Here is a 13,349-nt window from a genome sequence, read left to right on the forward strand (position 1 = left end):
CAGTCTGTTTTCTGTTAAATCACCTTGCCTGTGTGCAAGTGCAGGGATAGAGGGAGGGTGTAGGAAGACGGGGCATGTTTTCAGTTGTATGTGTATATTCACATGTATTTAATACTGTAGCCTTTCCACCACAAGCAAGTTGTCCCATGATTCCCTTACAGAGTGAAGCCACCTCATAACAAGGCTGTTTTTATAATTAACAAGCCAATCAATCCTAGAGGAAATCAGTCCTGAATATTCACTGGAAGGATGGATGCTGAAGCTGAAACTCCAATACTTTGGCCACTTGATGCAAAGAACTGACCCATTGGAAAAGACCCTGATGCTGGGAAAGTCTGAAGGTAGGAGCAGAAGGGGGCGACAGAGGATGAGGTGGTTGGATGGCATCACCTACTAGATGAACATGCGTTTGAGCAAGCTCTGGGAGTTGGTGATGGACTGGGAAGCTACAGTCCATGGGGTTGCAAAGACTTGGACATGACAGTGACTGAACTGAACTGACTTGGAAAATATCCAAGATTAGCTCATCTTATACTCAATCTCCCTTGATAAGAGAACCCAGTGTTCCAGGTAGTGAGTAAGATAATGTGTGAATAAGTATAAAATTCTATTAATATAATCATATCTATGAAAGAAAGCATGGTGATCTAATGTATTTTTCACTGGAAAGTGCAAAAGTTTCATTTTGTGGATTCTGTTTACAGGAAAAATAGTTTAGGGTCCTTGTATGTGATCCTTCTGTCTCCACCTTTTTAGAGGTAGTAGAAGTTAACTGGATTTTGTTTTCAAGATTGTATTTCTTTAAATAAGCCTTTCATTTTGGAAATGTCTCATCAGGAGTGTCCTTGAGAAGAGATACTTTTATTTCATCTTATAAAAAAAAATCTTAATCAATTTCAATATATGTTCACTCTTCTTAGTGTTTTAAGAGGTAACATCTACAAATGAGTAAGTTGGAGGGTTGTTATTTTTGAAACTACTATTTTAAGACATGCATAAAGAATGTTATATCCTTTTATTTTACAGAATAGATGAGTGGTGTCTATTCACATAGTATTGCTTTGCATTGTTACTTTTTCTTCAAGACTTTTTTGAAAGGGTCACATGTTTGGCTTTTTAAATATCAAGTCATAGAAATAACATTCACAATTCTGAGGTTCTATATGCATCTTTAAAAATATCTGACAGGTAGAAAAACACATTCTTTCCTTTGGAAAACTATGTTTTAACCTCTGACCATTTTCTATTTCTGCATTCTCTCCTTCTTCTCCTCTCTCCTTACTAAAAATATATTTTGTATAAAAACAGAAAATTATGTTTCTACTTATAGCTTATAGATAATTAAATCAACAACAGCATCCTGACTTGGGAATAAAAGAAATATCTGAATGCTAAATACTTCCAAGAGAGCAATGTTTGATTTTATTAAAGAAAAACATAGCTTATGTACTAATTTAGGCAATAGTTTCCCCTACTCTTTTTGTTTTAAAGATAAGAAACCAATTTTCAGGTATAATATTCTCTTCTTTTATTGTTGGAAAGATATGCTGAAATTTATTATGCATGCAGAAATTTGTTATGTATGCAGAAATCCACAAACAGATTATCAACCTATGTCTACATACAAATGCATACTTAATGCACATATTTGACTTTGTTTACCTATCTGTAACACCTAAACGATTATTCTTTTCACATCTACCCCCCCCATACTCACTTTATTGTCTACTGCTCTAACCAGGTAATGGAAATGAAACATGTTTGCTTTCACCCCATTAAATATAGTTAACCATTATTTTTCTTTTTTCACCCATGGATTCTTATTATGGGAGGGAGAGACACTGTTGTGAAGACCTGAAAGAAACTGAAGCTAAAGCTGCTTCTCCTACAAAGGTCTTGGTTTGGAATTGGGTGGTGTCAACCTTAATACAAAGAATATCCCAGGCGGAGGCGCCAACATCCCCTGAATTTTAAAGAAAATGTCATATTAAAGATATAACAAGATTGATAAGGAGGTCATCAGAAAAGCCAACTAGGGCTTAGTTATATATTAAGAGAAAGAAAGGCAGTAAAAGAACCAAGTCTCATAAATACACATAAATATATATAATCAATAATACATAGTAAAATACTGATAAAATACTGTGTCTATATGTATATATTTATACAAGTATTTCCTGAAATATCTTCTTGTGGCTCCATTAAAAAGTTCAGAATGTACTGCTAGTTGATTTCTGTGCACTTTAGTAAGCAAAGGTATTACTTTTTAATCAATTCAAAATTGTTCATAGGATGTTGAAAAAGAAAGAAATTAGGTGGTAAGAATGGAAACAGAACCAACAGGTTTAAGACTATGGCTTTTGTGCTTGTAGTTACATCTCTATAAAACCAGTATCATTTATAAAGAGAGATAGGCCTATTAGTACACATATAACATGTAGAATATCTCATACACAACACTCATATTTGTATGGTGCACTGTAGAACTTTAATTTATTAGACAATCTGAAAAAAATATGATAATTATCTATTAAAATAACTAATTTTGCTATGTCTAATGAAAAAACACTTCAGAGTATAAACTGAAGAGGATTTTACTGTTGGAAAATTATAGTTAAATGTCTTTTCTATTACTTTAAAATGCATCTACAGAAATGTTGTATAAGGCATATGTGTACATACAAAGCATTAAAATACAACTGCTTCTAATTTAGTAAATTATTCCTCAGCTATCACTATAGGTAACTGTCCCTTATTTTATTTAAGGCCTTGTGATAAAACAATAGAGGTGAAATATTATGTATGAGTGAGAAGAAGAGTAATTCACCAAACTTTTACTCCAATGTCTCCATGTAGTCTATTTTTCTTTCCCCCAAACTCACATAGGAATGGACAGAATTCAGCCTTTAATGGGCAATACTAAGTGGACAACAGTTTACCCAAGTTTCTGGGCCCAGGGAAAACCTTTAGAAGGAGAGCACTTCCATTCTTCATCAGAGGAATGGGGGCTTACCTACCAGAAGGGCATCACCAGATAGGAATGAAGAAGAGGAAGTGAGGTTGCTGCAGCTAGGTGAAATGAAAGCCTCAATGAAGGACTGGCTCCAATTTCATGAAAGGGAGCTCCAGAGAAGGGTCTATCTACTGGACAAGAGAGATACACACTCCTTTTGTAGAACGTTAATAAAATTTCACCTCCTGAAATGAACCCCCTGCCCCACTAGCTTTCCCCAATGTTGGGGGTGTGTTTGCATGATCCTGGGTGTGATAACAGGCCATGTTGTGTGAGTGTATAAAAGGCCAAAATTCAGTGAGAGAAAATCAAAATTTTAAAAATGACTAATGATTTCTAACCTGAAGCAAAGCAGATGTGATGCTTATCTGGAACCTGCTCCTATTTAAATGCTTCATTTCATGTACCACACAATAAAAACCAGAAGAAAAAGACAGATTTTTTTTTTGAAAAATGTTTTATTTAAACCTTTTAAATCTTTTACAACAATAAAATATTGTGTCAATATAAACCCCTTGACTGAAACCATTCACATCAAAAGTTACAGCAAATTGTTTTATTTTTGACACCCAACTCATCTTTGAAAGAATTTCCTTCTAATCACAATGCAGAATTTATTGAAAATAAATAATTGCTGGAAACTTCAATAGGCAATTTGAATAAAATAGTTGAAAAAGCAACTCTTAATGAAAATAGCGTTTATTATACATCAGTTACTAAATGAATAAACTAAATGATTTTTCTTTAAATTAATAACTTCAGAAATGTTTTATACAAAACTGTACAATTATAAAGTCGGCAGAAATATTTGGGTTAACTCAGGTTTGAACCAGAGCGTTAACTGTAGAGGAAAAGAAAATCGAAACAAAGAAAGCCGTAGCAGTTGTAAAACATGAACTTCTTGTGGGGGAGGAAAAAAAAAAATCCCTAAACTAAAACCCAACTACCAACAGAACGTAGAAGTTTAGCAGAAAAAAAAAAAAAAAAGTCTGGGATTCAAATTAAAACAGGCTCTTCGACCTGCAGCTGGGGGACACACACTGCACCAGTGCCCATGGCCCTGGCAGCCCATACTGCTGTTGCTGCTGCTAAGTCGCTTCAGTCGTGTCCGACTCTGTGCGACCCCATAGACGGCAGCCCACTAGGCTTCTCTGTCCCTGGGATTCTCCAAACAAGATTACTGGCTTAGGTTGCCATTTCCTTCTCCAATGCAGGAAAGTGAAAAGTGAAAGTGAAGTCACTCAGTCGTATCTGACTCTTAGCGACCCTATAGACCACAGCCCACCAGGCTCCACTATCCATGGGATTTTCCAGGCAAGAGTACTGGAGTGGGGTGCCATTGCCTTTTCCGCAGCCCATACTAGGGATCCATCCTCAAAAGGGGGCCATAGGCTTTCAGGTCCTTATAGGTAGTGTGAAGCTTTGTCTACCGAAGCTTCCTCTGGAGGTCGGGCTAGGCTGCGGCCCAGACTTACCGAGCCCCCAGCAAGGTCTGGCTAGCAGGGACTGGGTGCATGGCTGCATGTCTGGTCCAGAATGTGTGCTCCTTGGGAATGAGGTGTGCCTGTGGACCTGGCATGTAGACATGACAGCTAGTAATAAAGCCACAGAAACTGCATGATTTTTGAATCTCTACACAGACCAGTGAGATTTTCTGTAGTTTTTTTTTTTTTGTAAATAATAATACGATACACATAGCTATCTACAAACACACACACGTTTGCACGCTCACGCACACACACAGACACACACACACACACAGACACACACACACAGACAAAAAGATGAAGACGAAAAAACCCAGCCGCCCAGGAGCTCGCTAGCTCACTCAGTCTTCGCCATGGGCTTACTACCAGCTGTGATTGTTGGAGGCACAGAGATGGCTCCCCATGGAGTCCACCCAGAGGCAGTGGTATATACACGAGAGGAGGTGGTACGTGACTAGACCAGAATCCCTGTAAACTTTGTCTATCATTTCATTGACGTTCTACACAGAGCAGAGAACGCCTGTCCACCACTCCCTCGCCACCCCTCCCTGAGGGTTTCTCACTCACGGAGAAGGCGGTGAACTGGAGGTGAAACGAACTGGAAAGCGTTGACCCAGTCCATCGCGATCGTGTCCCGGTCAGGTCGTCGTCTCCAGCTAAAGCAATCGCGTATAAAAGCAAAATCCTTTGCCTATAAGGGCTAAAGTAGGGTCGCGCTAGCAGCTGGCCTGGCAAGGCGCGGCGCGCGTGGGGAGCTTGGAGTAAGTGCAGGCATCCCCAGACTTCGGGAGGTGAGGAGCACTTTCCGCTCCTCAAGCCGACCTCTTTCGCCTGGCGCCGCAGCGGAATCCTTCTAGGGCATCTAGGTGCACTGTAGAAGCCTGTGGGGGTTCCATAGTAGCGGGATGCAGGGCAGAAACCTTCAAAATCTCCTTTCCTCCTGTGTGCTGGTTTGCAAACAGAATCAGCTGCCTATTTTGCCTACCCTAGGAACTCTGTCTCCCGGAAAAAAACAAAATAAACATTTTTATCTCCAATATCATCAACAACTCTCTCTACTGTATCCTCTCTTCTCCATAAAGATTTGGGATAGGAGATCGGTGAATGGGTAGACATCTCTCCCTCCTTCCTTTTCTAAGCAATTAAAAAAACATCAGCTCAATGAAGTAATAATAATAATAGCAATAACAATATGAAGTGGTCGATTAGATACAAATCATTTCACAAATATTGTGTACAGTTGTAGTAAAACACCGCAGACACTTAGAAACGCTATAGAAGTTTTAAAAAATGCAAAACTAGCCTATTGTAAAACAGATTTCACCTGAAATACAGCTACTATAACCAAGGCGCTGAAAGGTTATTCAGAGGCACACATCTGTCTTCCCACCCCCTTCCCCATCCCTACCCCGCCCCCAAGTTACTCGACTCCTTTCTCTTCATAGAGAGGAGCGACCAAAAATCAAAACAAACAAACAAACAAAAAAAAAACCTTACTTAAAGTAAACAGCGTATTTGATCAGCAGAAAAGGTTGGAGGGAAGTGTTTTTCTTGACGCAGGGGATATGAGGTCCTTGCCTGGATGCTTGATGCAACTGTGTATCCGCGTTAAGCCTGAATGCCTACGTGTGTTTCTTTTCCTAGCGTAAGTTAGACTCTTCCGTTGGGAAAAGAAAAAAAAAAATTGGAAGGAAGGAGAAAAGAAAGAACAAACGAGAGAGAGAGAGTGAGAGAAATCGCAATAATAAAGCTGGAGTTAAAGGAAGAGAGTGGAAGAGAAAGAGAAATCCGCGCTGCTCCCAGTGCGGCCGGCCGCTTCCTGGCTTCCTGCAGTCAGAGATCATGGCAGGACGTGTCTGTTTTCACCGTGTGCGTGTGCGAATAAACCTCATGTGGCTGCTGATCCCCTGGTGGAGTCATTCTTTTCTCTTTCTGTCTTCGATTACAGAACCAGACACGCACCACTTCTTTCTCCAACTGGAGGCTGTCTGCCAGCGAGGAAATCTCCTGCGCCGCAGGCTTCGGACACTTGAGGAAATGCGTCTCCAGTACGCCCTTGACACTCACCTCGATAGAGGTTCGCTTCTTCCGTTTGCGACCCTGTGCCGCGATCTTGTCAATGCTGGTCGGGCTCCCTGTGGATGAATCAGCCTCTTCCAGCCACTTGTTCAGCAGCGGCTTCAGCTTGCACATGTTCTTGAAGCTCAGTTGTAAGGCCTCGAACCTGCAGATGGTGGTCTGGGAAAACACGTTGCCATACAATGTGCCCAGCGCCAGCCCCACGTCAGCCTGCGTGAAGCCCAACTTGATTCTTCTTTGTTTGAACTGTTTGGCAAACTGTTCCAACTCATCTGAGGTTGGTGTCTCCTCGTCCGAATGGTCCAAGCAGTGATGCGAACCTAGGTCGCCATGGTCTGGGGCTTCCCGGAGCGCTGGATGTAAGCTCTGACCTGAGGCAGAGGCCGGCGGTGGAGTGAGCCCCCCGTGCTCCAGCATGCCGCTCACTGTGAAGCCAGGCTGCGAGTACACATTAAGGGGTTGGCTGCTCGACGTGATGGACGGATTCGGAGCTGGGCTCGCTCCCCAGGCATTCGGATGGTTAGTGTGCGGAGAGTGGTGGGAGACATGCGGCGAGCGATGATGGATGATCGCGCCCAACTGTAGGTCTTCACGCGCAGGCTTCACGTCTTGCTGTTCCAGGGGGCTGGTGGCCAGTGTGGAGGACCATGGCCCTCCATCGCTCAGACTGGTTACCCAATGATGCCCGAGGGGATGCCCATTGCTAGGAACTCCCTGCAAGTAATCACTTTGGAGAAGTTTCTGAGGGTTTCGGAAAGGACTCCCCTGCTGCATGCCCGCAGAGTCCGCATGGACTAGAGAGCTGGAAGTGAGAATGCTGTAGGGATTCGAGGCAGCTGTGGCCATGGTCGGTGAGGATCCCCTACTAGTTATAATGTGGCAAAGGGAGCAGCTTCAGTCTTTGACATCTACTGTGCGGGGAGCCAAAGCAGCGAGAGCGAGTTACCGGCATCCGCTGAGGCCAATTGCATCGCGTCTTGACCTGGCCTGCCACGAACTCCACCAATGGCGGAGCGAGAGGCCGAGCTAGCTTTCCAAATTAGGCGGGCGAAGCTTGAGAGTTTCGGTGAGACCCAAGCAGGAAGTGAATCAATCTTTTGGCTCCATTGGCTGCCTGGCGCTGAGTGGCAGGAGCTTATTTGGTTGACCCTTCCCCCAACCTCCCCCCACTCTTGGACTTCAGGGATGTTTGTAGAGGAGCGGGAAGGATGAGAGGTAGTGTGTGCGTGTGCCTGTGCGTGTGTGTGTGGTGCGGGATATGATTTTAGAACTCTTTTAGGTTTAGATTAACCCAAATAAAGAAGAATATTAAGAAAACAATATAACCAGTTTAAATGCCACCCAGATCTTAGCGGATATGGATTTTTCTCAGATAAATTTGGCACTCTGGGTTAATTGGGTGCCAGAGAGTGAAAAACAAAACCCCACTCTAGGCTTTGAGCAAAGGAACATGTTCGGTATGACCCTAAATCTAGTATCGAAGCCCATGATCCCAATAAGAAATATTTCAATGCGTTTAATTTCATTTTTCATTTATAAGAAACTCTATACCAAGTAAAAAAGCATCTAAGAAAAAGATGCTCAAAATCTTCTGGAAAACAAACAAACAAACAAAAACACGTTGATTTAAGGCATGAAGCACTGGAAAATTCCGAGAAAGTAAAATCTAATGTGATACCAGCAAAAATCAGTTATTTTGAAAATTCTCTCCCAATTTAGTTGGTTAATTAGTAGATTTGCTTTTTTTTTTTTTTTTTTTTTCTGCTCCGCTCCGTGTCAGCTCCCATCACAGGTCTCACAATTTTTGTCAGAGGCAACTCTTGCTGAAGAGGGTAATCCTCCTACGCATTCACCCGAGACACACTGAGAGCCTTTCCACTCCCAGTAGGTACACAGGCGAATGTTCCTGACTACTGGCGCCCAGTGTTGTCCCCTAGGAAAATTGTTTTTAACACACACATCTTCAAACCACCCCGAATCCCACACAAATTGAAGAAAATGGAAATCATTTAGTGCGCCCTGGAAATTCAGAGAGAGAGAGAGAGGTGGCTGGTGGTCTGTTTGGCGTTAAGTACCGCCTCCCCCAACTCCCAACCCCCACCCCCACCCCCACCCCCGACATTCCCTTCAAGCTTGAATTTACTTTCAGATTGGGAAGACAGGACTGTTTTTACATTTTAGTTAGAGGAAAATAGAGGAAAGACTTGTACTCCACCTAAGCTTTTATAAGTTCGGGAAGGACAAGTCTATGTGCTCCACAGCCCAGTGCAAAAGTATTGCTTGCAAGCAGAGTACGGTGAAATGCAAAGATTTTAGATTTGCTCTAGCAAAGAAAGGCAACATCAACATCGGATACCTAGCATGATCTTTGAAGTTAAAAAATGACCTTTCATTGCATAATTTTGGAGATAACCTAGTTGCGTAATTATATTTGCACTTGCAGAAGACAGCATCAGAGTTCCCTTATTGGTTTAAAATTCCATTAAATATATTGCAAGAGCTCCTAGGCTAAGCTTGATTTAAATTTGCATACATTTTCATATATTTAGCAGAAATAAAAGAAGGCTTGCAGCTACCAGAAAGTCATCAAGGCATTAGTTTCTCTAAGAAGACAGATCTGAAGAAAATGCAAGAAAACGAGAAAAAATATCAACAAGGTGAGCTTATTCTGCCATTCCTTTATGTAGCTATAGAGTGTATATTTCCTGTAAAATTAGTAATTTCTTATGATAGCACAGAGCAGTAAAAGCTTATGTTAGGAAATATGAACAGTGTCTATTATGCAAGTAAGATTGGCATCTGGTTGAGATCTATTTCTTTCTTTCTCTTTCTCTTAAAAAAAGGATAAGCACTTGTAATTATTGGCAGAGAGGATCATTTGCCATCTTTCCGCTCCTCCTCCCCCACTGAAATTGTGTTTTCATTTGCTGGTGTCCTATTATAAAGGTTTATCTGCTTTTAACCTAGAAATTGATTTTCCCTCCCTCCCTTTCCTTTCCTTTCCCTTTCTTTTCCTTTCCCTTCCCTTTTCTTTCCTTCCTCTACCCTGCGCTCCCCTCCCCTCCTCTCCTCTACTTTCTTCTCTTTCTGCCCAGGAATGTCATTTCTTTACTACCAATTGTGTATATTTTCCTTTGCAAGAATTCAATTTCATTTGTGCCTAAAATTTTGCTTCATGAAGAAAAATATAACTTTATAAAATTAAACAAAATAAAAGTTTTCAGGCATTCTGTTAGACTGCCTGTTCAAGGATCCATTTGCCAGTCCGAGTGGGTTCAGTTTAGAGGTCAGAGGGAAAGGCATTGAAGGAACAAAAAGTTCATGATCATTTCCAGGTTGTTGTGGATTCTCCACCCCCACAATCGCAGCTGTGTTTGTTGAAAGAGTTTCAAATCTTAGCCTGGTCATTCTAAGAATTAAAGCAATTATCAATTGATAAGACTTTTGCATGAAGAAGAAGGGGGACCTCTTTCAATTCTGACTTGCTTGAGTTCTTACAATCTACCTTCCTCTTGCCAGTGGCTTCTATTCTGGGCAAAGGGGTTTGACCAGAGGTGCAAAAGTAGTTCAGATCTTTTGCCCCGAGGCTGGTTGAGGGGGGAGGTGTCAAGGACGTGGGCATCTGCACCCAGCGACATGTTTTTCCACACTGTTGCTTTGCAGTCTTTGAATACGAGAATAAATTCTGTCAAGAGGAAAATAAAACGATATTAGTTGTCTTTCTATTTCCATTATTTCCTTTCCTTTTTCCTTCTTCGTTCGTTTTAATAATTAGTTCCCATGAATATAGATACTGTTTATTTAATTCAGACGGAAACATGTCCTTTAGCAGTTGAGACAGAATTTCTTTCACACAAGATGGCAAGGTTCTTTGTTTTTGAAGAAAATATCTGCATATAGTCACATCTTCTTCCTGTTCTATCTAATCTACTGGAGAGGTTTCCTTCACCCTCTCCTGTCAGTCTAACTTCCCAAGTGTAACAGATGCCGCTCTCAAGCGCTCCTTTCTGCAGCTTCTCTTTATTCAGCCTTGCATATTTCTCCCCATGATCTGGGTTTCCATAGAGAGAGGAATAAAAGGGGGGACCATGGTCACAAATCCCCTGCCCCATGCGAAATAAAAGAGCCTCATTCAATAGAGAACCTTGTCTGGACATGGGAGAAAAATAAGTCCATGTGAAGCTACTGTTGCAAAGAGCTGGTAACTTATTTTTCGTAGACTTCATTTTACCTTAAACTCAAAATTTACCACTGGTAAACCTGTCCACTTAGATAGCTGGGATAAATACACAGCTTGGTGCTCTTCTCACTGAGATCTTGAAGTCCACTGCCAGATCCTTGGATCTGATTTACCCCACCCCCTCCAGAGCTATGGTTTGAATATAATAATGGCTGTGAACCCTGCCAGGCTAGGGCAGCTAAAAGTCATCTTAGAGAAAAGCCAGACTTAGAATTGGAGGAATTGTAATTTTAGCAAGTCTACACACCTATCTCCAGCAAGGCAACACAGGTTTCAATTACCATGCCTGGCCAGGACACAGCACCAACTTCATTCCACCTAGGATTGCCTTCATACCCAAACTCACCAGGCCACCCTACCTATCATTTTGCTGGTTTTTAAAAGGGCAAATCAGTTAATTTTCAAAAACAAGCCAGATCAATTTGATTTACTTGTACTCATTTATCTGTAACGTGGGGGTTCACAGTGACTTTCTTCTCTCACAAGATTTAAGGATATAAAACAATTCCTGAAAGACTTTCACAGACCCCATGCCCGCCCCCTTCCCTTTCTAAGTAAGGAAGGACTCACAAAAGAAATTAAGCAGATTAAGGTAGTTCAGATTGCCTGTTCCTGTGGAAGCATCCAAGCGTGGTTGTGGCTGGGAAGCCTGTGCCCAGGCTGGTTCAGAACGTGCCCCGGCCATGGAAATTCTGCCCCTTGTAGATTTCATATTTGAGTGTAGATTATGAAGTGTTTTTGTTATCAGTACAAATTGGAAAAGGGGAGATTATCTGCAGCTAGAGCTGGTGGAGACTGAGGACGGGGTTAAGGAAAGAAGTCCAAATGGCCCAATTTGAATGTGTATAATGCAGACTGGAGCTCCAGATGGTAGGACATAGTACATACGCATGACCGAAGATTGAAAACTTTACTTTCAACATAAATTCACTTTGGAAACAGGGACAGTTAGATTGGGCTTGGTGGGGAGAAATACACATATTCTTATTATAACCAGGGAGCTCCTGAGGGATGGAAAACAGTTGAACAGCCTCTTCAAAGCAACAGAGAAAGAAACCTTTTCCCTGATGTCTGTACATTAAGCTCATGAGACATTCTCAATGTGAGACACAGCTGCCCTTCAAAGCACCAGTTTACTGCAGCTGCTCTCATAGTTCTTATTGTTATTGTTGTTGTTCTTCTTGGCAAACTGCATGGGGAAGGAGGTAAGGGGCTTTTAATATTCTGAGGGAGAATTTTTTAAAAATTAGATGGCATTAGCAGACATGAGCCAATACTGATTTAAGCTCAACTGGTTCATTTTTAAAAGATCTCTGTTGGCATTCCTTGAACATGAAGAAAAGGATATTTAGAGAAAAGGAGAAAGGGAAAGGATGTAGTGACAACATACAGCAAATGCTGCAGCAGAAACAAGGTTATTTATAAAATATAATACTCATCACAATCTTCAAGAATGATAGTCATTTGCTAGCAAAATTGACTGTCACTGGGGCAACTGCTAAAGTATCTTGTGGCTGGGGCAGAGACAGGAGGGTTAGAAGATAGATAGGGACAATAGAGACCCCGTACTGGCTCCCACCGGTGCCTCTGAGTAGGCAAGGTCGAGCTGATCCTTTCTTAGTTTCTCTTCCGAGTTTACAGTTTATTTCTTCCCTTGGCATTGCCAGATTTTACAGCATCCCAGGGAAAGAACTTTACAGGGACAGAGCTATTGTGCAATATTCTATGTAGCTATCATTTTTCCCAGTACTAGGATTTAGGGTGTTTAGAAATCATTATGGGTATTTGCCAGTCACATTTTTTTGTACTACAAATAAAGACTAGTTTCTAAGAGTCCAGTTAATTGTTTTTTAAAAAATACAGATCCAATGTGTAATTACCTCCGTGTGTGTGTGTGTGTGTGTGTGTGTCTGTCTGTCTGTCGGTCTGTATGTCTCTCTCTCTCTATAGTGAAGTCGCAGATTGTTTATAAATTGTGGTGGTTTGTAATTTTTTTATGTTTACTTTTTTTTTCTTAAAACAGAAGTGGTAGGAGCATTTAAAGAGAAAAAAAATAGTTTCAGCTGTGTAATTGATCTTGTAGAGATCTCATAGAGATGACCTATTATTTTAAACTCTGTGTATATATATATACATATATATACATATATATATATGTATATATATATAGGACATGTCAATAAGTCCATCTAGTTGAACATTAGAGGCTGTTTATAAATCACTTTGCTAGTTAACAGAGCAGCCTCAAATTGCAATTCACTTCCTTCTTCATGGACAGATTAAGGTTTTAACATACAAAATTCTAAGAATACTCCTCCGGTTTCATTCGTAACTGAGGTTGTGTTTTCCCTGCATGTGTGTCTCACTTCTTTAGTTAATAGTATTTATTTGAAGTGGCTAGCATTCTGTGTCCCCCCTATCCACCCTGTGAAGTGATTGAACTATGGAAACTTGATTATAGATTGAAATATGGGGTCCTTCTAAGAAAAGGCTTTTAGTAAGTAATCAGCTGAGTATTGGGGGTTAATGT

General features: G+C 41.1%; 1 protein-coding gene across 1 annotated transcript; it reads right to left on the minus strand.

Annotated features, from left to right (window-relative positions):
* Positions 1-4,695: 4,695 nt before the first annotated feature.
* POU3F4 (POU class 3 homeobox 4) lies at positions 4,696-7,425 on the minus strand. Its single transcript, XM_040265629.1, has one exon. The coding sequence runs from the start codon at positions 7,423-7,425 to the stop codon at positions 6,334-6,336; it is 1,092 nt and encodes a 363-aa protein (XP_040121563.1). The 3' UTR covers positions 4,696-6,333.
* Positions 7,426-13,349: the final 5,924 nt, after the last annotated feature.

The sequence above is a fragment of the Oryx dammah genome, unplaced genomic scaffold (genome assembly GCF_014754425.2).
Source record: "Oryx dammah isolate SB20612 unplaced genomic scaffold, SCBI_Odam_1.1 HiC_scaffold_23, whole genome shotgun sequence".
Classification (NCBI taxonomy): Eukaryota; Metazoa; Chordata; class Mammalia; order Artiodactyla; family Bovidae; genus Oryx; species Oryx dammah.